The 20,529-nt window shown below is 59.0% G+C and overlaps 1 protein-coding gene across 2 annotated transcripts in view; it reads right to left on the bottom strand.

Annotated features, from left to right (window-relative positions):
* Positions 1-453: 453 nt before the first annotated feature.
* Positions 454-20,529, bottom strand: part of RAB11FIP5 (RAB11 family interacting protein 5) — a 37,675-nt gene continuing 17,599 nt past the window's right edge. The window contains exons 4-6 of one of the 2 annotated variants that reach the window (XM_063401239.1): positions 9,703-12,099; positions 3,781-3,964; positions 454-3,020 (exon numbers count right to left, since the gene is read on the bottom strand). In XM_063401239.1, the coding sequence (XP_063257309.1) occupies positions 2,811-3,020; positions 3,781-3,964; positions 9,703-12,099 (2,791 nt within the window). In that variant the 3' untranslated portion in view covers positions 454-2,810. The remainder of the gene's footprint in view (positions 3,021-3,780; positions 3,965-9,702; positions 12,100-20,529) is intronic. The other variant, XM_063401240.1, reaches the window with a different exon arrangement.

Below are 20,529 nucleotides of genomic sequence, written 5' to 3'. Positions count from 1 at the left end.
GACAGGGAGGCACCTCTGGGCTGCTGGACACAGAGGACAGCCAGGAACAGCCATCACTGCCAGCTCCTGCAGCCCCAGGGGACTGCAGCTCCAGCCAAGGGACCCGGAGAGGGGAGGGACAGGGATTGCTGCAAACAGGGAATGAGGGAATGGAACAGGTACTGCTGGAAAAGCAGGAGAGGAGGGAATGGAACAGGTACTGCTGGAAAAGCAGGAGAGGAGGGAATGGAACAGGTACTGCTGGGAAGGCAGGAGAGGAGGGAACAGGACTGGTATGGCTGGAAACAGGAGATATGGAAGCACCCATTGCTGGACAGGCAGACGAGGGAATAGAACAGGAATTGCTGGAAAGGCAGGAGATGAGGGAACAGGCATTCTTGGAAAGGCAGGAGATGAGGGAACAGGCATTCTTGGAAAGGCACAAGATGGAAGGAGCAGGTATTGCTGGAAATGGGAGATATGGAAACACCTATTGCTGGAAAGGCAGGAGATGTGGAAGCACCTATTGCTGGAAAGGCAGGAGATGTGGAAGCACCTACTGCTGGCAGGGCTGCACACCTGGTACAACCTGCTGAGCTCTGAGAGTAACTTTTTATATTCAAGTGCAAAACATTCAAGCTTTTGGAGCAAAACAAGGCAGAGCTGACTAAGGCAGAGGGGGCTGAGGGAGGCGGTGAGACACGATGGGAGAGGAGGGAGAGGTGGGAAGGAGGTGCCTGGGATCCATATAAACATTGGCACTTGTGTGGGGAGCACCAGCACCCATCCCTGCAGGGGCACAGGGCCAAGAGCAGCATGTTTGTGTGGAGTGGGAGCCAGAGAGGGGCCCTGGCTCCCGTGGGAGATGTTGAGGCACCTCCCCCGTCAATGCCCTCCTGGGACACTCCTCTCCCTTTTCCCAGCACTCATTCCTGCTGCTTTCCCAGCGCTGCATCCCGGGGCCCACAGCTCCTCCCTGGCTGCCTGCAGCTCACAGGGACACGGGTGGGCACCCAGAGAGGGGCTCGGGCTGCCAGAGAGCCTCCTGGTCTGTCTGAAACGGGAGAAACGCCTTCCCCTGGACACTCCCATCCCAGAAACCCCAGAAACACAGAGGGAGGAGGAGCAGCTACAGGAGGAGCAGCTGGAGCAGTGCAAACCCTCAGGTGTTTCCCAGGAGGGGACAGGCAGGAAGGAGTGGGAGGTTCATGGCTGGTGTTCTCCCAGGAAACAAACCCTCCTCTCCTTCTCATGCAGCTCTCCAGAGCTCCCTTTCCCTGGCCCAACACTGTCTGTCTCCAGTTCATCTTGGAATACTCAGCCTGCCCTGCCAGCTCCTGATCTCTGCCTCCACCTCTCCTGAGCTGCTGTGCAGAACTCCTGGCAGGACCCAGGGCTCCTGCACAGCTCGGGGGAGGCTCTGCTGTCCGTGGGCAACAATTAACTCCCTTTTCTTGGCTGACAAGGAAAACAGGAGGGACCCGCCCCAGGCAGGTTGTGTGGGACTGAGAATGGGATTGCAGAGCCTTTTTGGGGTAGGAAACTGCTACTGGCCTATGGCAAAAGGCACCATTCTCCAAAGTCTATATTGAAGCAAACAAAGAGAAGAGCAGGGAGGTTTTAAAAGAGCCCAGTAACTTTGGGAGACAGAGAAGAGGGAGAAGAAGCCTTTCATGTTGAAATGCCACTCCAACTGCCCCTCTGCCTGCACGGGAGCCTTCTCCAGCCAAAATCCCGGCAGGATGAGGGAGGGAACACCGTCCTTGCTCTCCCTTCTGCAGTAGCTCCAAACCAGCCGTTCAGGCAGGTAAATCAGAGCCCCTTGGTGGCCGCTCAGGGCTCAGAGGGGCAGAGGAGAGCTGATCCCAGCGGTGCCTGTGCGCAGGGGAGCAGGCTGGGCACTAGGGATTTGGGAACTGTGGGCTGTGCCAGCAGAGCTTGGGGTGCCTGACCCCACTGGGGCCCTGCAGAGGGCTCAGAGCCCCAGGCCTTGCTCCAGGGGTGTTTCCTGCTGCGCTGGGACAGGCGAGGCAGAGGCAGAGCATTCCTGGGAATACTGAGTGGAAACTGTGGGGGTTCTGCACTCCTCAGTGCCTGCAGGGCACACAGCCCCATGCTGGGTGGGGCATGCAGAGGATCTCCTGCAGCACTCCTGGGGCACCATCCCACGTTCCCTTTGCCTTATTCCCAGTCCAGCCGTGAGGGACCAGGCAGTGTCACCCTGGCACTGGCGCTGTGACAGGGCCAGCGTGGCCCAGCCAGGCTCTGGCACCTCCCCAGCCCTCAGACTGTGGCACTGTCCCTTTGTGGAGCATCCCCCTGTGCTCAGGGAGTGGCACGAACTGGAGATGGCTCTTCACCCTTCCCTGGGGGGACTGGGGCAGGAGGGGAGGAGGAGTCCCACGGGCTCTGGTCAGGAACTGGGTCTGAGCGTCCCCAACACCACCCAGGGGACACCACCTCAGGGGACAGGGAGGAGGAGTGTGGGCAGAGGAGCAGCAGCAGGATGAAGTCACGGGGAGATGGTTTCCAGCTCTCAGATGTCCATGGGTCACTTAAAGCTGTGGCAGGAGGAGTGCCCGGGAGGTGGCACTTGGTGACAGCGCCGGGAAGCTGCGGAGGCGCCCGCCCGATGGGGAGGGCTCTGCTCCTCCCCGTAGGGTGCTGGCAGCCACCACCCTACAGCTCCCTGGAGCCGGCTGGGGCAAGCGTGGGCCGGGAAGGAGCAGAGGACCCTTCCTGTGGGAGTGGGGAGAGCAGCCGGAGCCCTCGGGTGCGAGGAGGGGTGCGGGGCAGCGTGGGGCTCTGCGGGGCTGCTGCCCCGGGCGGGCTCAGGGGGCCTGGCCCCCGCCCAGGGGGATCTGCAGCAGCGTGGGGGACTGCTCCATGATGCGCACCAGCAGCTGGTCGATGTAGTTCTCCAGCTCCTGGATGTGCTCCTCCTTCTTGCTCAGCTCGCCCTCCTTCTGCAGCAGCAGCTGGATCAGCTCGTCGTGGGTCAGGTGGTAATACTTGGCTGACTGGTCCGGCTGGGCAGGCTCCTGTGGGAACACAGGGACAGTCAGGGACTGGAACCAAACCTCTGCTCCTGGTAACGTCTGCAGCATGCAGCCAGAGCACTCCCACTTCCCCTGCCTGCCTTTCCAAACTGGAGAGGCAGGAGCAGCACAGGGGACCCACAGAGTGCTCATAAAGCACCAGCTGAACTCCCTGCAGCACCCACAGGGCTGCTGAGAGCAGCAGGGTTCTGCTTGTCCTTCGCAGCCTTCTCCATGTCACACTAGGGAGGCAAAGGGAGTGGGAGTGCACAGAGGGATGGAGGAGTCACCCTCTGTGTCCTCAGGGGTGTCACAGGTGCTTTGCTGGCCCCAGTTTGGAGCATATCCAGTCAGCAAAGCTCCAGGAAGGACCTTCCCCCTGCCAAGACTAGGAACCCTTCAGAGCCTCAGCCAGGCAGCTATGACACCTTCCAGATCTCGTGGAGACCAGGTTGGACACTGGGCCTTGGAGCAGCCTGGGGCAGTGGGAGGTGTCCCTGCCATGGCACTGGGTGGGCTTTGAGGTCCATTCCAACCCACCCCATGTTCCTACAAGCAGGGACTCACTCACACACTGCACAGTAACACCCCCAAACCAAGGCAGGTGATGGGGGAACGATGGGCTGAGGAGGTGCAGAGCCTGTGGTTCATGGGAGAAGGGCAGCCAGGGACCCACACACGCCCCATGGCAGAGCCCTGCTCTGCCTGCCCCCACAGCAGCTCCCTGCCCCCAGCACAGCCTCACCTCAGGGCAGGCTCCTACCTTTCCCGTGGGCTCGGATTTGTCCGGGTGGGAGGCCGGGGCCACGGGCTGGACGCTGCTCGTGGTCACCATCTTCAGCCTCTCCAGGCCATTGCTCAGCGCCGAGCTCAGGCTGGCCCTGTGCTGCTGCTTCCTCTCGCTGGAGCCCTCCTGCACAGCACTCAGGGGCCTCACGGGGTGGGGGCTGCGGGCAACAACGGGGGACAGTCAGCACCCGCCGCCGCTCCCTGCCCCCTGTGGGGTGGCACCACCAGCACAGCCCCAGCCCTGCCCTGTGTGCTGCCCAAAGCTCCCTGCTGTGCCAGGCAGCAGGCAGGGCACAGCTGCTGCCCCCAGCACAGGGGCTGGGCTGAGATCCCAGCCCACGCCTGCACTGCCCACCCGCTCTGGGGACGCTGAGGGCCACAGCTCCTGCTGCCAGGGCTCAAACCCAGCTCCAGTGTGACCAGAGGTGCTGCATCCACTGCCAGAGCAGCCTTCTGCTGCCCAGGGACCCCCAGATTAGGCTGGGGTCACCACTGATGCTCCACACAGGAGTGGAATGTCACCTGCCTGCAAGCCACCACGGAATTTGTCCCACTCTACGAGGCCAAAAGGAGGGGGAGCAGCCAGTTAAGGGGGAATTACATTTTCAGTTATTTTTGCCTCACTTTGGACCCAAAAGGCTCTTTCTGAGCTTGAACAAAGTCCAAGATGGAAAGAGAAGTGACCTGATGCTCCCTCCCTGCAAGAAGCAGGCACAGCTGTGCACCATCCTGGGGATGGAAACATCCAAACATCCATTCTCTGGGATGGAAACATCCAAACATCCATCCATGAGGATGGGAACATCCAAACCTCCATCCTCTGGGATGGAGACATCCAAACCTCCATCCATTGAGATGGGAACATCCAAACATCCATCCATGGGGATGGGAACATCCAAACCTCCATCCATGAGGATGGGAACATCCAAACCTCCATCCTCTGGGATGGAAACATCCAAACCTCCATCCTCTGGGATGGAAACATCCAAACCTCCATCTGTAGGGATGGAAACATCCAAACCTCCATCCTCTGGGATGGAAACATCCAAACATCCATCCATGAGGATGGAAACATCCAAACCTCCATCCATTGAGATGGGAACATCCAAATATCCATCCATGAGGATGGAAACATCCAAACATCCATCCATGAGGATGGAAACATCCAAACATCCATCCATGAGGATGGAAACATCCAAACATCCATCCATGAGGATGGGAACATCCAAACATCCATCCATGAGGATGGAAACATCCAAACATCCATCCATGAGGATGGAAACATCCAAACATCCATCCTCTGGGATGGGAACATCCAAATATCCATCCATGGGGATGGGAACATCCAAACATCCATCCATGGGGATGGGAACATCCAAACCTCCATCCATGGGGATGGGAACATCCAAACCTCCATCTGTAGGGATGGAAACATCCAAATATCCATCCATGGAGATGGGAACATCCAAACCTCCATCCATGGGGATGGAAACATCCAAAGCTCCATCCTCTGGGATGGGAACATCCAAAGCTCCATCCTCTGGGATGGGAACATCCAAAGATCCATCCATGGGGATGGGAACATCCAAACCTCCATCCATGGGGATGGGAACATCCAAAGCTCCATCCTCTGGGATGGGAACATCCAAACTTCCATCCTCTGGGATGGAAACATCCAAACTTCCATCCATTGAGATGGAAACATCCAAACCTCCATCCATGGGGATGGGAACATCCAAAGCTCCATCCATGGGGATGGAAACATCCAAAGCTCCATCCTCTGGGATGGGAACATCCAAAGCTCCATCCTCTGGGATGGGAACATCCAAAGCTCCATCCTCTGGGATGGGAACATCCAAAGCTCCATCCTCTGGGATGGGAACATCCAAAGCTCCATCCTCTGGGATGGGAACATCCAAAGCTCCATCCTCTGGGATGGGAACATCCAAACATCCATCCATAGGGATGGAAACATCCAAACATCCATCCATAGGGATGGGAACATCCAAAGCTCCATCCTCTGGGATGGGAACATCCAAAGCTCCATCCTCTGGGATGGGAATATCCACAGCTCCATTGGGAGCTCTCGAACCTCTCACAGCTGTGTGTCCCAGCGGTGCTGTGTCCTTGTGCCTCGTCCGTGGTGATGGGATCAGGACATACCAAGGATGTGGAAATCCTCTTCACCACGATGCCTCCTGCTGTCCGTGTGCTGGGAGGGGACAGCACTGGCAGCCACCAACTGCTCCAACAAGCCAAAGGATCAGCTCCTCCCGAGGGGCTGCACAGGGGCTGCTCTGAGCTCTTCCCTCTGGTGCCCAAGGACAGGCCCAGGGAATGCCTGGAGCTGTGTCAGGGGAGGTTTAGGTTGGATTTCAGAGAAAGGTTCCTCATCCAGAGGGTGCTGGCACTGCCCAGGCTCCCGAGGGAATGGGCACAGCCCCAGAGCTCCAGGAGCCTTTGGACAGCATTCCAGGGGTGCCCAGGATGGGATTGCTGGGGGGTCTGGGCAGGGCCAGGGGTTGGATGGATGATCCCTGTGGGTCTCTCCCAGCTCAGGACACTCTGTGACTCTCTGATCCCTTGGCAGAGCTGTCCAAGCACATGGACAGAGGCCAGGATTCCTGGGCAGCTGGAAAGGATGGAGAGGGATCCCACAGCCCTCAGGGGGAGTCACTGACAGTGCCAGGGGCTGCAGGAGTTGCTGTTCTGCACAGGAGGCCCCAACACTGCCCACTGGGACTAAACCCTGACCAGGAGCTACAGCCACCAGGACACTGCAGGCGTGAGGACAGGGCTGGGGGAGCCACCAGGGCTCCTAGCACAGCCAGGCCTGAGCCCCTGATGTCACTGTCACCTTGTGCACCCCACAGCCAGCGCAGAGTCAACGACAGAGCGTGGCTGGGAACCTCCCTGGGACCAAGCTGACCTGGGGAGCCAGAGGGGATGCTCGGATGTGTTTGAAAGCAGGGGGATATTCCCACCCCAGTGTGGTCACAGGCATCTGCCAGCCCCATGGCCAGAGGGAACAGTCACTGCTGCTGGGCTGGAAAAGGTCCTTTTGAAAAGAAATCATTATGCTACTGCTTCCCACTGAGGGTGCATGCAGGGCTCGGCTGAGCACAGCAGGGCTCTGCCTCCTCCGTTTGTCTCTGGGAGGATCCAGAGCTGGAGACATTCCCTGGGCTGTGTTTGTCCTGGGATGGTGGCACCAGGTCCTTCCAGGGGAGCTTCACACCTCCCAGACAGGCCTGAAGTCCTGGTGGTCCTGCCAAGCAGCTGGGCCAGTTTCCTCTCCTGGTCCACGAACATCAACTCGAGCGTGGAACCAGCTGCTCACACACTCCAAATCCAGAACTGCATCCCAAGTGGATCTGAGTTACAATGGAGCTTAAGGCCAAGGTGGAACATCTCAGGGTGACACTGGCCCAGCCCTGTCCCCCTCTCTGAGCCAGCCCTGCCCTGTCCCAGCTTTCACCAGCGCTCCCAAGGTCACTGCAGAGCAGTGGGAAAAACCGGGTGCCTTCCCTCAGCAACCCCCAAAGGAAGCCTGGAAATGCCCATGAAAATGCTCCTCCCAGAGAACCAGAGCACAAACCCAAGGGAATGGCTCTGCCATGGCCCAGCTGCTGTGCCTGGAGCACCACACAGCAGCCAAGGGCCAGCCCTCCCTGGAGAAAGGCTCTGGAGGAGGAAGGGGAACGCCTGGGCTCGGGATCAGCTCGGGATCAGCTCGGGATCAGCTCGGGATCAGCTGCCCCAGGCCTGGCCCTGGGCGTGCCAAGCCACGCTCCGAGTTCAGGGGCTCCACGAGGGTCACCAAGGTGAGGTGACAACCTGACACCTCAGTGTCAGAATAGAGATTCTCTGCACTCCTGACACGAGGGAGGCACAGCCTGTGCCACCACCTCGGTGCCTGTGACATCCCCACTGCTGTCACCTGCAAGTGCCACAGGGTGCTGGGCCAGCCCCAAATCCAAGGGAGGTGATGCTCCCTTGCCCCAGCAGCCACACAAGATGACCAAAGAGCCTGTGGCCACTTGGGAAGGGGCCATGGAACCCACTCCCAGTTTCCAGCTCTCCTGGGGAGGGTCTGAACCCCTCACCCCAAACTCTCCCCATCCCACACCAGGTACCTGCTCCCCTTCACCTGCAGACACTTCTGTCCCAGCCAGGACTTAATGCCCATTCCAAGTCTGAAGTCTTTCCTTTTTCCTTCCACCTCTTTCCTACCATCCTTCCCTCATCAGTGTGCCTCTGGCCATTCCAACAGGAGATGACCCTGGGAAGGGAAGCATCACCATGGGGGTTGGGAGAAGATCCCTTCAGGCCTTCCTCCCTCGCCCTGGGACAGTTATCCCATCTCCCCAGTCCTACAAAGCACTTCAGAGCCCCAGAGCCTTCCCCAGAGGCCTCAGCAGCTCTTCAGAGGTTCTTCAGGCACAGCAAGTATCCAAAACGTGCTGGAGGAACCCGAGCTGCGAAGTTCCAGGACCTCCTGGCCTCATCCAGCACTGATATCCAGGATATCCAGCTCCTGGATCCCAGCCCATTCCATCCCAGGAGCCAGCCAGGCCTGCATGGATGCACGGGCAAGGCTGGGGATGACCACGAGCAGGCACTACCAGCACAGAGATTCCTGCATTCCCTCACTGCCTCAGTTACCCCTTTGGGATCACAGGACACTTCTCTTTCCATGAAACATAACAAAATTCACGTCCCTGTGCAGCATCTCTGCAAATTTTGAAGAAGGCTATCTGCTGGGGGATGAATAATCCAATTAAAAATGACTGGAGGATCTGGTCTAGATGAGAAGGAGAAGCATCACCTGGCAGACCCAGCCAGATGCTGCTCTTTGCTCCCGAGATCACCTCATGCTCCACCCAAGGAGGGCTCCCCCTGTGGAAGAACTGGAGCCCAGTGAGTTCTGCTGGCCCCATCCTCGCTCCCCTCCTCTCCCCAGGGCCACAACCCCTCCTGCTCTTGGGGCAGGTGGGATTTTACCATTTCAGTGCCCCCAGGAAGCCCCATTTGCCTCATGATCAGTGGGGCTGGTCAATAAATCCCTGCTGGAGCTTGGTAAATCACCAGGAGAGCTTGATCCTCGGGCAGGCAGAGCCCAGGCAGACCAGGGCCAGGAGTACCAGGAAAATGAGATGAACTGAAGGACACAGGGCGAGACCCCCATGCCCTGAACTCACCAGCTTTGCTTCATGGCATCTGTACAGACCCAGGACTGAGCTGGGAGGAGGAACAGCCCCCTCTTTCCACCCTTCCCATTCCCATCAGCCTCAAGGCTAAATCCCACTTGCTTCATCACCAATGGGCACCTCAGCACGAGGGAGGGGAGCAGGGCATTTCACCCTGGTGAAAAACTCTCTTTTTTGGCTATGGAGAGAAGGAGGTTTTCAGTACCCAGCGGGCACTTGCAAGGAAAGCAACCAAAGCTGAACGGATGGCAAGGGCAGGGGCAGCAGCTGTGCACATGCCACGAGGGAGCTCAGGAGAGCAGGAACAGCCACAAGCTCTCCTGGCAGGCATGGGAAAGCCATTTACTCTGCAAGCACGGGGAAGATGATGGAGCCAAAACCAGCACCGAGTGAAATGTGGGTGCAGCTCTGGATTCCCAGCTGGGGCAGGCTGCGGGTGCACGGAATCCTTTGCCAGGGACACACGGGGCACCAGTGGCCACGTCCCCAGGATCCCAGAGAGCCAAGGCTCCGGCAGCTGGGGCTGGGCTCTGTGCCACAGGGGAAGGTGAGGGAAGAGGAGCTGCAGCACCAGGAGGAGCAGCCCCTGGGAGTGAGCCCAGCTGGGTGGGGCCCTGCTGAGAGCAGAAGGGGCTGGGGCTCAGCTCTCCCACACACACGCCCTTCGCCTTCCCCGCAGTGCTCACCTGGTCGTGTGCAGGCCGAGGGGCTCCTCAGCCGGCCGTGTCTCCCTGGGCAGAAGCGGGGGCGCTGCAGGCCGTGCGTCCCCGGGCTGCGGGCGCGGCCGGGCGGCGGCGCGGCGGGCGGGGACCCCCGCGGGGGCCCGGCGGGGGCCACACGGCTCGGGGTTAGTGGCAGCCGCCAGGAAAGGGGTGGAGAAGGCCAGGGGCTGGCTGGCATGCAGGGGGGTAGCGTTAGTGGGCGGCAAGCCGTGCCCGGGGGCTTCCTCCTGCAGGCTGAGGAAGCTGAAGTTGCCCTGCTCAAGCTTTTCAGGCAGCACAGCCTGGACAGGGAGAGGGGCCGGGGGCTTCTCCACGAAGGGGTTGCTCGGGGAGTTGGGGCTCAGCGCCAGGGTAAAGGGATTCCTCAGGGCTGAAGCTCCCTGTGCGTGCCTCTCCTGTGCCCTATCTGGCCTCCAGAAATCGGCTTTCTTGCAGTCTATCCTGCTCTCTGCCGAGCGCCCCTGGGGCTCCTCGCTGGGGGGATCCCTGCCCTGCTCTGTCTCCTCGGGAGGGGCACGGGGCTCGTGCTGCTCTCCTGCCGGCCCCTCACCATCCTCAAACACCAACTCCAGCTGGGACGGGCTCTCCCCACGTTCTGACCTTTGGGGCTGTGGGTGCCCAGCTGCCTCCTGCTCTTCCAGAGCCGTCCAGCTGGCTGGCTGGCCCAGGTCTAGCTTGGAAGGAGGGTTTAGTCCTGAAATACTGAGCTCCTCGGGGAACAGCTCCTGTTTGGAGGCCATTTCCCACTTGGCACTGTCTGTGGGCCCCTGCGTCTGAGGGGATAAACGGGGCTGCCTCCAGCTCTCCTCCGCACCAGACTGCTCCAGTCCATCCAGGGAGAGCTTGGATGTGCAAGTCTCAAACTGCTCAGGCACATCTGTCTGGTTCATCTCTGATGGCTGTTCCCCCACAGAGGTGTCCCCTGTCTCCAGGCCAGCTGCTGAGTCCACGACAGCAGCTCTGGCATCTTCAGGCGCTGGGAACTCGCTCCCGGCTTCAGTGGCGTCCGCTCCCGGTGTGGGCAGGCTGGGAGGCGCTGGCACCGAGGGCTCGCTGCTCCCACGGCTCCTGGGCAATTCCATCTCTGCTCTCGGGCCCTCTGAGTCCTCCCACTGCTCCTGTTTGCCTCGCTGGCTGCCACCAGGCTCCTCCTCCTCGCTGTCCCCCACGGCTCCTGCGGCCGCAAACCACCGGGGAGGTTTGGGGGGCGGCACGGGCGGGCCGGGCGCCGGCTCCTGGGGCGCTGCCCACGGGGCCAGCACCGCGCGCCTCTCGTGGGCGTCGCAGCCCAGCTGCAGGAGGCCGTCGCTGGCCTGCAGCCGCATGCTGGCCTGCAGCCGGAACACCGAGCTGCGGATGTCCACGGCGCCCTCCTGGCCAACCCCCGGCTCCGCGCCCGCCTCGGGGAACCTTCGCTGTGCCACGTCCCCGAGCACCCGCGGGGGCACGGCCGCCACGGGGCTGCCGGGCAGGGCCTCGGGGGCCAGCTCGGGGGGCAGGGAGCTCCTGGGCAACGCACGGGACGAGCCCTGGGCTTCAAAGGTGCCCTCGGCCAGGAAGGGCGGCCGCGGGCCGAAGGCGCCCTCGCGCTCCTCGGCCGCGCTCGGGGCGCTCTCGGAGGGGTCAGCGGCACTTTCCGTGGCTATGGTCATCCAGCCGTTTGTCCCTGTGCCACCGGACTCCTCCTCGCCGCTGTCCCCTTCCTCCCTAGCGCTATTTTCAGTGCTCGCTGCTGTTGACGCCTCTTTGTCCCCGGGGCTGCCCGAGGCGAGCGCGGCTGTCCAGAGCATGGGCGTGCTGCTTTTCCTCCTCCCCGCCATGGAGCCCGCGGACACAGGGCTCAGCACGTCCTCGATCACCGTGGCCTCCTGGGTGGTGCTCACCAGGTTGGCCCCCACGTCTAAACTGGAGAAGTTTGTCCAGGAGCGGAGAGCTGCAGGGATTTCGGCGCCCATGGGTGACTCGGCCTTTTCAAACGCTTTGGAGCCCTTCTGGCAGGGCGGCTGCGCTGAGCTCTCGGTCGGGCTGGCTCTGTCGAGGTCGTCAATGAAAGCCATGCCCTCTGCTGCCACCGAGGCAAAGAAGTTCTCTGTCTTTCGCTCGGGTTTGAGCCTGCTGGTGGCAAAGGCATCGAAGGTGTCGTCCCACTCGGAGGGCAGCGGGGGCACGGCGGGGTCGGTGTCGGCAGGAGGGAGCTCTCCCGGTGCTGGGGGAGTGGTTTCTGGCACGGGGACACCAAGGCTTTGGGCTGGAGCCTCCCTCTCGGGGTCTGCCTGCCTTGGGGAGGCAGAGGGACTGCAATCCTCAGAGGAATAAAAGCTCCCAGCGACCTCTGGTGCGGCACGCGGCCCAGGCGGGAAACTAGAGAGAAAGTGAGTAGGTGAAGGAGAATTTAGTACCTGGTCAGCGAGGAGCTCCTCAAAGAAGGGATTGCTCTGCAGGGAGTTGAGGAATGGGTTGGTGGGGGACAAGCATCCGGCCTGGCTGTCTCCAGGAGCGGGAGGGAGGTTAGAGCTCGGCATGCTAGCGGGGAGGGCAGCAGGGCACGGGGCAGGAGAGCAGGGAGCAGCGTGAGGAGGAGCGTCTGAGCTGGATTCTACCTGAGGAGACACTTCCAGGCTGTGGAGGGAAGACAGAACAGTCCTCCTGGTTAATGCAGTGACAGAGCTGCAAGCACACACCACACGCACCACACACGCTCCAGGCAGCGCAGTGACCAAATCCATGCCTGGCTCTTGTTAGGCAGAGCAGTGATTATGGAGTCAAGGCGTGGAAAGGGCATGCACGACACACAGGAAGGGGCAGCCCTGCTCCCAGGACACTCCTCCACATTCCCCTGTCTGCCTCAGCAGGCCCAGGAGCCAGAGAGGTTTCCCCACCTCCTGCAGCCCAAGGACTCGCTCGGTGGCTCTGTCCCGGGGCTGGTGGCACCCAGGGCAGGTGGAGCACAAGGAGCCGCCCAGGCTCTTGCCCCAGGGTTCCTTGAACCACTCCAGGCACACAGAGGAGGCTTTCCCAGTTCACCCAGTACCTCCTCAGTGCTCTGCCAGTGTGACCAGCACACACGGAGCTCACGCTTGCACAGGAGGGAGGGACAGGCCTGAGGGAGGCCGAGGCACAGGAGCCCAGCAGGAAGGAGCACGTGGCCAGGACAGGGCCCTGTCCCCACTCTGGACTCTGCCCGCCTCCCACATGCCCCTTGTCACATCACTTCTGCCCCAGATCCCAAGATACCTGAAACTCCACAGGGGATGCCAGGGTGGAAGGGATTCAGCACATCTGGAACTCAGGACCTCACCCCAAGTGAGGCTGAGAGCGCCCTGCTGCTGTTCAGGCAGGACTTTCTTTGGGATCTCCTTGATCTTCCTTTGGGAACAACTCCAGCAGTGTGGAGTCACCACCCCGAGGAGGCTCACCAGGCTCAGAGGTTTTCACATCACAAAGGGGACACCCCACGTCCACCTGGGGCTCCGACTGCCACATTCCCTGCTCCTGGGCCCATCCCCTACTCACCCTTGGGAGGAGCGGTCCCATCCCCAGGACAGGGGCACCTGGCCCTGCCCCATCACAGATCCCATGGGACTGGTGCCTCCTGCACCAGCCAAGCTCCAGAGAGCTCCCCTCTCGGCTGGGGAGAAATATGGGCATGGATCAGCCAGCTCTGGGCACACCACGGTTTAAGGGGAAGAAATAAATTAGTTGCTTTGCCAAGGGGCCCAGGGTACGTCCAGCCCTGGGGCTACACCCTGGGATTTCCCTCCCCAGCTGCTGGGAGGGATTGCAGGTGGCACTGCAAGATCACAGAGCTGCTTGGACAACTATTTCCATGTTATTGTGGATACACCAAACGCCTCAGACACATTTGAAAGCACAAAATGCCATCTTGAGGCAGAAGCTGATGCTGGTGATGGTGCAGCTGGTCGGTCCCAGAGCAGGGAGGGCGCTGGGCTGGCACCACCTCACCCAGGAGTGATGTCCCCACCACGGGGACCCCCTGCTCCCACTCCTGGCAGCTCCACAGCCCCTTCCCCCATCCTCCTCTGAGCAGCTCCTTGAAAGGTGCCCATTGAAGCCATCCATGCCACCAAAGTCCCCATCCCACTTTGGGGACAGGGAACACTGCTGGTGAGCTGAGCGCAACCGGCTCCGCTCCAGCACCCACGGGACCCCACCCAGGCACCACTGAAGGGACCTGGCAGCCCAGGGACAAAGGAACCTCGACCCCTGGATGCTCACTGGGAGCTGCAGCTCCCTGCGGGGCACAGACAGCTCGTGGGTGCCCTCTCCTGCTGTCACCAAGCAGCGGTGCTGGCCGTGCCCAGCCCGGCCCCGCTCGTGTCCCCTTCTGCTCCTGCAGGGAGGAGCAGCCAGGATGCACCCTGCAGCCCAGCTCCTCCCAGGGGTCTGGAGCACAGAAAGTCTCCGGAAGTTTTGGGAGAAGCTGATGGACCCCGAGGCTCCTGGGAGCCACTCTCCGTGTGGAAGGAAACCTCTGCTGGCATTCCCAGCCTGGAGGTCAGCAGAGAGCTGGACCTTTGTCCCTAATCCCCCTCGAATTTAAGCTCCCAGAAGAGGAGAACAGCTGCTCAGTACTGACCACTCAGCAGGATGAGATCACAGCATCCACAATTAGATTTTAACAGGGCAAACCATGGCAAATTTTCCTTCCCAGCTGGGAAGGGAAGGTGACAAGGGAAGGTGACAAGGGAAGGTGACAAGGTCCAACCACCAGGATCTCAGGGTGGCTGCAAGGGGCACACAGCCCTGCCCACCTCTGCCTCTCCTGCTGGCACTGCCTCTGTGTTTTGCTCCAGACCAAGATGCATCCTTTGTGTTCTGCCTGAACATCCTTTGTGCTGAGTAAGAGCAGCCAGGGCCTGATCCAGCTCTGCTGGGCTCCAGCTCTAAAAGGCTGCAGAGCATTAATCAGCTGCAGGCTCCTAACGAGCACTGGCTGCTAATGACCCTCCCAGCTGCCAGAGGCTGAGTGGGTGAAGTTCCCTTCTCGGGGGTGGCTGCTGCAGGAGCAGTCCCTTGCCCAGGCTGGAATTGCACCAATCCCCACCTGCACAGGTGCAGGAACAGCTTCAAGGCTGCCTCAAAGCCCCAAGATGATCCTGTCTTCATTCCCAAGTCATCATGGAATAGCTTGGGTTGGAAGGGACTGTAAAAGTCATCCCATCCCACCCCTGCCATGACAGGGACACCTTCCCCTATCCCAGGGCGCTCCAAGCTCCAACATCCAGCCTGGCCTTGGGCACTGCCAGGGATCCAGGGGCAGCCACAGCTGCTCTGGGCACCCTGTGCCAGGGCCTGCCCACCCTGCCAGGGAACAATTCCTGCCCAGGATCCCATCCAGCCCTGCCCTCTGGCAGTGGGAGCCATTCCCTGTGTCCTGTCCCTCCAGCCCTTGTAAAGTCCTTTTGGGGCTCATGGGGTGCTGGAGCAGCTGATATTGGCTAAATATGTAAAGACAGAAATTCCATCTTTGTTGGATTCTCGTTTTCCTCCTTCAACTCCACTGTGGACATTTCCTTTCTGCTTTCTCAACCTCATTCCTGCTGCGACCCACTGACGTTTGTTCAGGGGCTCTTGGCTGCAGATTCCAGGCAGAAGAATCATGGAATGTTTAAGCTGGAAAAGCCCTCTAAGAGCGTGAAGTCCAACCACTCCCAAGGCCACCACTGACTGTGTCCCCAAGTGCCACATGCACAGGGCTTTTAAAGCCCTCCAGGGATGGGAACTCCACCCCTGCCCTGGGCAGCTGTGGCAGGGCTGGACAAACCTTTACAGGCAGAAATCTTCCCAACTTCCACCCTGAACCTCCCCTGGCCCAGCCTGAGGCTGTTTGAGAACCTGTGACTTTCCACTGGGATGTCAAATCGCAGTTCAACCCCGTTCCTTGGGATGAACAGCTTGCTTTGGCCACCAGCCTGGAGCCTTGCTCTGCCCCAAAAGCCCTTTCCCCCAAAAGCCCTTTCCCCTCCCCCTGAGGAGGGATGCTGAGAGTGCTGGCTGAAAGCAGGAGCTGAGCACGGTGGATTCCTCTAGAGGGAAACCTACCCTTGCAGCAGCCTGATGGAAGCAGCTCTTTGCAGCACCGAAACGCTGACTCACCCTCCTCACCCTCCTCCTCCTCCCTCTCCTTCCCCTCCCATTCCCAGCACTCGGCTCTGCCAGCCAAAATAAATCGCGGGTACCTTCCTGCCCTCATTTATTTGTTTGGCAGCGCTTCACAGACGCCTTTGAGCCTCGCAGCAATAAAAAAAAAATAAAAAAGGAAATAAAATATTGCTGAGCAACCCCTGATGGAAAAAGTCTATTGGAAACAGCTTGTTCAGTGCAGGGAGATTTCTCCCCACGGATCCCAGGCCGGATTTCAGGCTGAGGGCAGAGCTCTGCAGTGCCCAGCCTGGCTGCAGGAGGGTGGGGGACTCTGCACCACCCAGAGAAAACGGCACCTGCGCTGGAAAAGCTGGAGTTTGGGAAGGGCAGGGATGAATCCGGCCCTGGTGTGCTGAGGGGAAGGGCTGTGCTGAGGCTCCAGTGGAAATTCCCTGCTAGGAGGGCTGGATCCGGGGATGTGCCGTGTGCTGCCACTCCCAACCTGCTTTTGGCCTCATTTTCCCAGACAGGGCTCCCTTGGGTGCAAAACCAGCAGGATGGAGGTGCTGGAGCATCCTGCAGCAGCCTCAGACCTGGCAGGGATCAGGAATTTCCTGCCACCAGCATGAGCAGGGCTGGCACAGCAGGAGCTGTGCAGGAAGGGGTTGGGAAGAGATGGGAACAGCAGCCCAGGACATTTTTGTACAGGGTGGGAGCACCAGAGGGAAGGAGTCAGGAATGTATTTTAAATAGGAATTCCAGAGGTAGAAGGACTGGATTTCTCTCTGATCATTTCTCACCTATCATACTCTATAAATTATCTGTAATAATTATCTGTGCAATAACCACTTTGCTCTTCCCTTGGGCATCACCTGTCCATCATCCCCATTCAAATGGACAAATCCTCCTTTACAGACACCTGCCCTCAAAACCACAGGAATTTTAAAAAATAGGAGAAATCTGGGCAGTAGGAACCCAGGGAGATGCAAACTTCAACCCCCAACTCCCATTTTAGCAGTGGGAGTGGGGCTGTGGTTTTCCTGGATGGTTCCAAAGCACATCAGGGCTGAGCTGGTGCCAGCCCTGCATCCAGCTCCATCCTGCCTCGTGTCCATCCCTGGGAAACGCAGGCTCAGCAGCACAGAGAGCCATTTCCAGCCCTGCAGGCTCCTCACAGTGATCCCACTGCAGCCCTGGGGCTGCTCCAAGGCAGGGGCAGAGCTGCACTCTCCTGGATCCAACCCCTGTGCCAGAGCTGTGATCCTCTGCCATGGGCTCACCCACAGCACCCTGCTATCCACAGCACCCTGCTCTCACACCATGGCCTTCATCTCCCTCTTCCTCACACTCTGCAGCTTCCCAGGCCCTGCTCTAGGCCTGCTGGCCTTGGAGGGGCTGCCACAACATCCAGGCTCCATCCCAGCCCTGCCAGCCTGGCCAAGGACTGCTCCAGCCACCCCAGACCTTCTCCCACTCCCGGCACTCCTCAGGGGCACACGAGGAACAGGGAGGAACTGAGTCAATATTTGGCCTCACTGCTGGATCCAAGGCATGGACTCTGGGAAGGGGCTTGAACCTGAACATGGAGCTGATGCCCCTGTTTTTATAGCACAGAGCACAATTTCCTTTTTCTCCTGTTGCCAGCCCTGAGATGCAGCCCCATTTTATCATCAGGATTCTCCACAGGAAGCAGGAGCTGCAGAGCTCTGATAACATTGGAGGAAACCCTGAAAACATTTAAAGGATTGTTTTAGCCCCAGGCTTTGCCTCAAATAAACCTGCTGAGCTTCTTCCTTACATACAGCCCTTAACCACTGACCTTGCAAACAACAACCCCCAACCAGGCTTTGATTCAGCCTCCAGAGAGCAAACACCATCTTCCTCCTGCTCCCATCCCCTCCAGAATCAAAGCCTGGAGCTCCCAGGGATTAGCAAAGCCAGGGATGATGGGCAGAGCCTTTGGGACCTGCTCCCCTGAGAAGATTCAGGGAAAATGGGGTGTAAATAAGGGCTGAAGGCAGGAAAGCCCAGTTCTCTCCCCAGTGAGAGCACGGACAGGTTTGCAGAGCCAGCTCCCACTGATGGCTCAGCAAAACTCACTCAGCACACACCAAACCCTTCTTATAAAGCTCCAGTTAAACCCAGCCCAAAGGCAGCAGCTCCTTCTTTTGGGAAGGGTGTGTTTGGCAGGGCAAGTGGGTAAAGATGAGCTGTGCCAGGCTTTGCTGCAGGCAAACTCAAATCATCCTTCTAATTACAGACCTTTCAGATAATTACAGGCTGAGGTTTCTGGGCTCACAAAGCGACTGATTTTGATGCTTTCTCACCACGCTCAGCTCTGGGTTAAACTTGGCCTATCCAAGGTGGGCAAACAGGTGAGAAGGTGCTGCTGGCAGCAGCCACAAAGCTGACGTTTCCAGAGTCAGGAGAGCAGGAGGGAAAAATCCTTTCTGCAAATAAGTCAAGACTTAAAACTGCTCAGTTCAGAGGCTGCTTCTCTCCAGAGCAAGGGTTAATCCAGCTCTGGAAGTGACACTGGTACTGAGCAGCCACAGATGAACATCAGAGAACCCCCAGAGAGCAGAGAATCAGCAATGGTTTGGGATGGAAGGGACCTTAAATCCCATCCCATTCCACCCCTGCCATGGCAGGGACACCTCCCACTGTCCCAGGCTGCTCCAGCCCCAGTGTCCAACCTGGCCTTGGGCACTGCCAGGGATCCAGGGGCAGCCACAGCAAAGCTGGGAATTCCAGCCCAGCCCCTCCCCACCCTCCCAGGCAGCAATTCCTTCCCAGATCCCACCCATCCCTGCCCTTTGGCACTTTGAAGCCACCAAGACCTAAAAGCTCTTGCACAGCTTTGACCCGAATCACCAGCTTGGTCCATGAGGTCATTCAGTGCAAGGAAGCGAAATAAAATCAGAGAAGTCAGTTCTGTACAATTCCAATGAGTAATGATGTCCTGATGAATGGCCAGGAATCTGAAGCATTGGGAAAACCAGGGCAGAGACAAACCCTGTCCCTGTGATGATGGACAGGGCCTTTCCAGGCCCTTCTGCAGCAAATCCCTCAGTCACCACATGATTCTTGTAATGCTCCCCAAAGGTCTCAATTATCCCTGTGCCAAATCCCTGGACACGGGAGTGAGAAATCCCCTCCCAACCAGGCAGCTCCAGCATTTCCCCATCCTCCAGGAGCCACTTCTCCCAGCTCCTACTCTCAATCCCCCTGCTCCAGTTTAAGCTCATTATTTCCCATTCTCAACTGCAAACTGCTCTTAAAGCCCACTCAGATGTTCCTAAACACCCCAAAAAGGGTTCTATGAATTCCTTCCCTGTTTTTGGGAGAGATAATCCCAGCCAGAGGAGCTGCTGCCACACAGCTCACCCAAGTCTCTCGTCACAAGACAGACAAAGTCCTCTGCAAAGCTCGGCTCAAAGCAAAGCTCGGCTCTGGCTGAGCTTGAGATTAAACTGCAAGCACTGAGGTGGATTTAAAAAACCCCATGGAGTGCAAACCCTCTGGGAAAGGAGCAATGCTGGGAATGAGTGCAGGAAGGCAGGGAGCTGTCAGAAACCAGCAGCGTTTAGGGGCACTCCTGGTGATTATCCACTGGGCTGGATGGACAAGGAACTGAATTCCAGCTGGATCAGACATCCCTGCCTGGAAATCAGTGTCCACCAGAGGATCTGGGCGGGCATGGCCCTGCCTGCCTCCTTCCCAGGACTCCAAAAGGGGAAAAGCTGCTGATTTCTCACACATTTCCCAAGGAAAAGGCTCCAGAGAGAGATGCTGAGGGCAGCCCTGCCCCATCCCATCCCATCCCATCCCATCCCATCCCATCCCATCCCATCCCATCCCATCCCATCCCATCCCATCCCATCCCATCCCATCCCATCCCATCCCATCCCATCCCATCCCATCCCATCCCATCCCATCCCATCCCATCCCATCCCATCCCATCCCATCCCATCCCATCCCATCCCATCCCATCCCATCCCATCCCATCCCATCCCATCCCATCCCATCCCACCCCATCCCACCCCATCTTCCCTGGCTGCCTCAGGCACTTGTGGAGTCACTGCCTGGATCCAGCAGGAGGTTTTAAGCCTTGATTTTTTTATTCTAGGCTTTAACCAGCAGGTTCCTTATCCCAAAATTAGGAAGAAAAATTAGAAGAGCTATCTTGAGTGGGAATGCTCTCTCCCTCCTCAAGGACAGGGTGCAGAGACCGGAGTCCTTCAGGCCCACCCACAAATCTTGCCCTGGGATGTGACAAAACCAAACCACTGCCAGGGCTTTGAGCCCCCTGGGAATCACAGAATCACAGCATGGTCTGGGTTGGAAGGGATCTTCAAGCACACCCCTGCCATGGACAGGCACCTTCCACCATCCCAGGGTGCTCCAAGGCCCATCCAACCCGGCCTTGGCACCGCCAGGGATGGGGAATGCCAGAGCCCTCCACAGGGTGCACCACAGCAGCCCCCAGAGCTCGCACTCCTCTGCTGCTGGAATAGCACAGAGCTCCCCATCCTGCCTGGTCCTTCCCTAGGATGGACTCTGTGGGGGATGGGATATTCCTGGTATTCCTGGTATTCCTGACTCAGGGGAGCAGCTCCTGCTGTGCCAGGGTGCCCAGCTCTGCCTGTGCAGCCTCAAGGCCACAACGAGCACGACACCTCCCAG

The sequence above is a fragment of the Prinia subflava genome, chromosome 7, assembly GCF_021018805.1.
Source record: "Prinia subflava isolate CZ2003 ecotype Zambia chromosome 7, Cam_Psub_1.2, whole genome shotgun sequence".
Lineage (NCBI taxonomy): Eukaryota > Metazoa > Chordata > Aves > Passeriformes > Cisticolidae > Prinia > Prinia subflava.
Note: the sequence above shows the minus strand (reverse complement) of the source record. Positions and strands in the feature narration are given on the sequence as shown.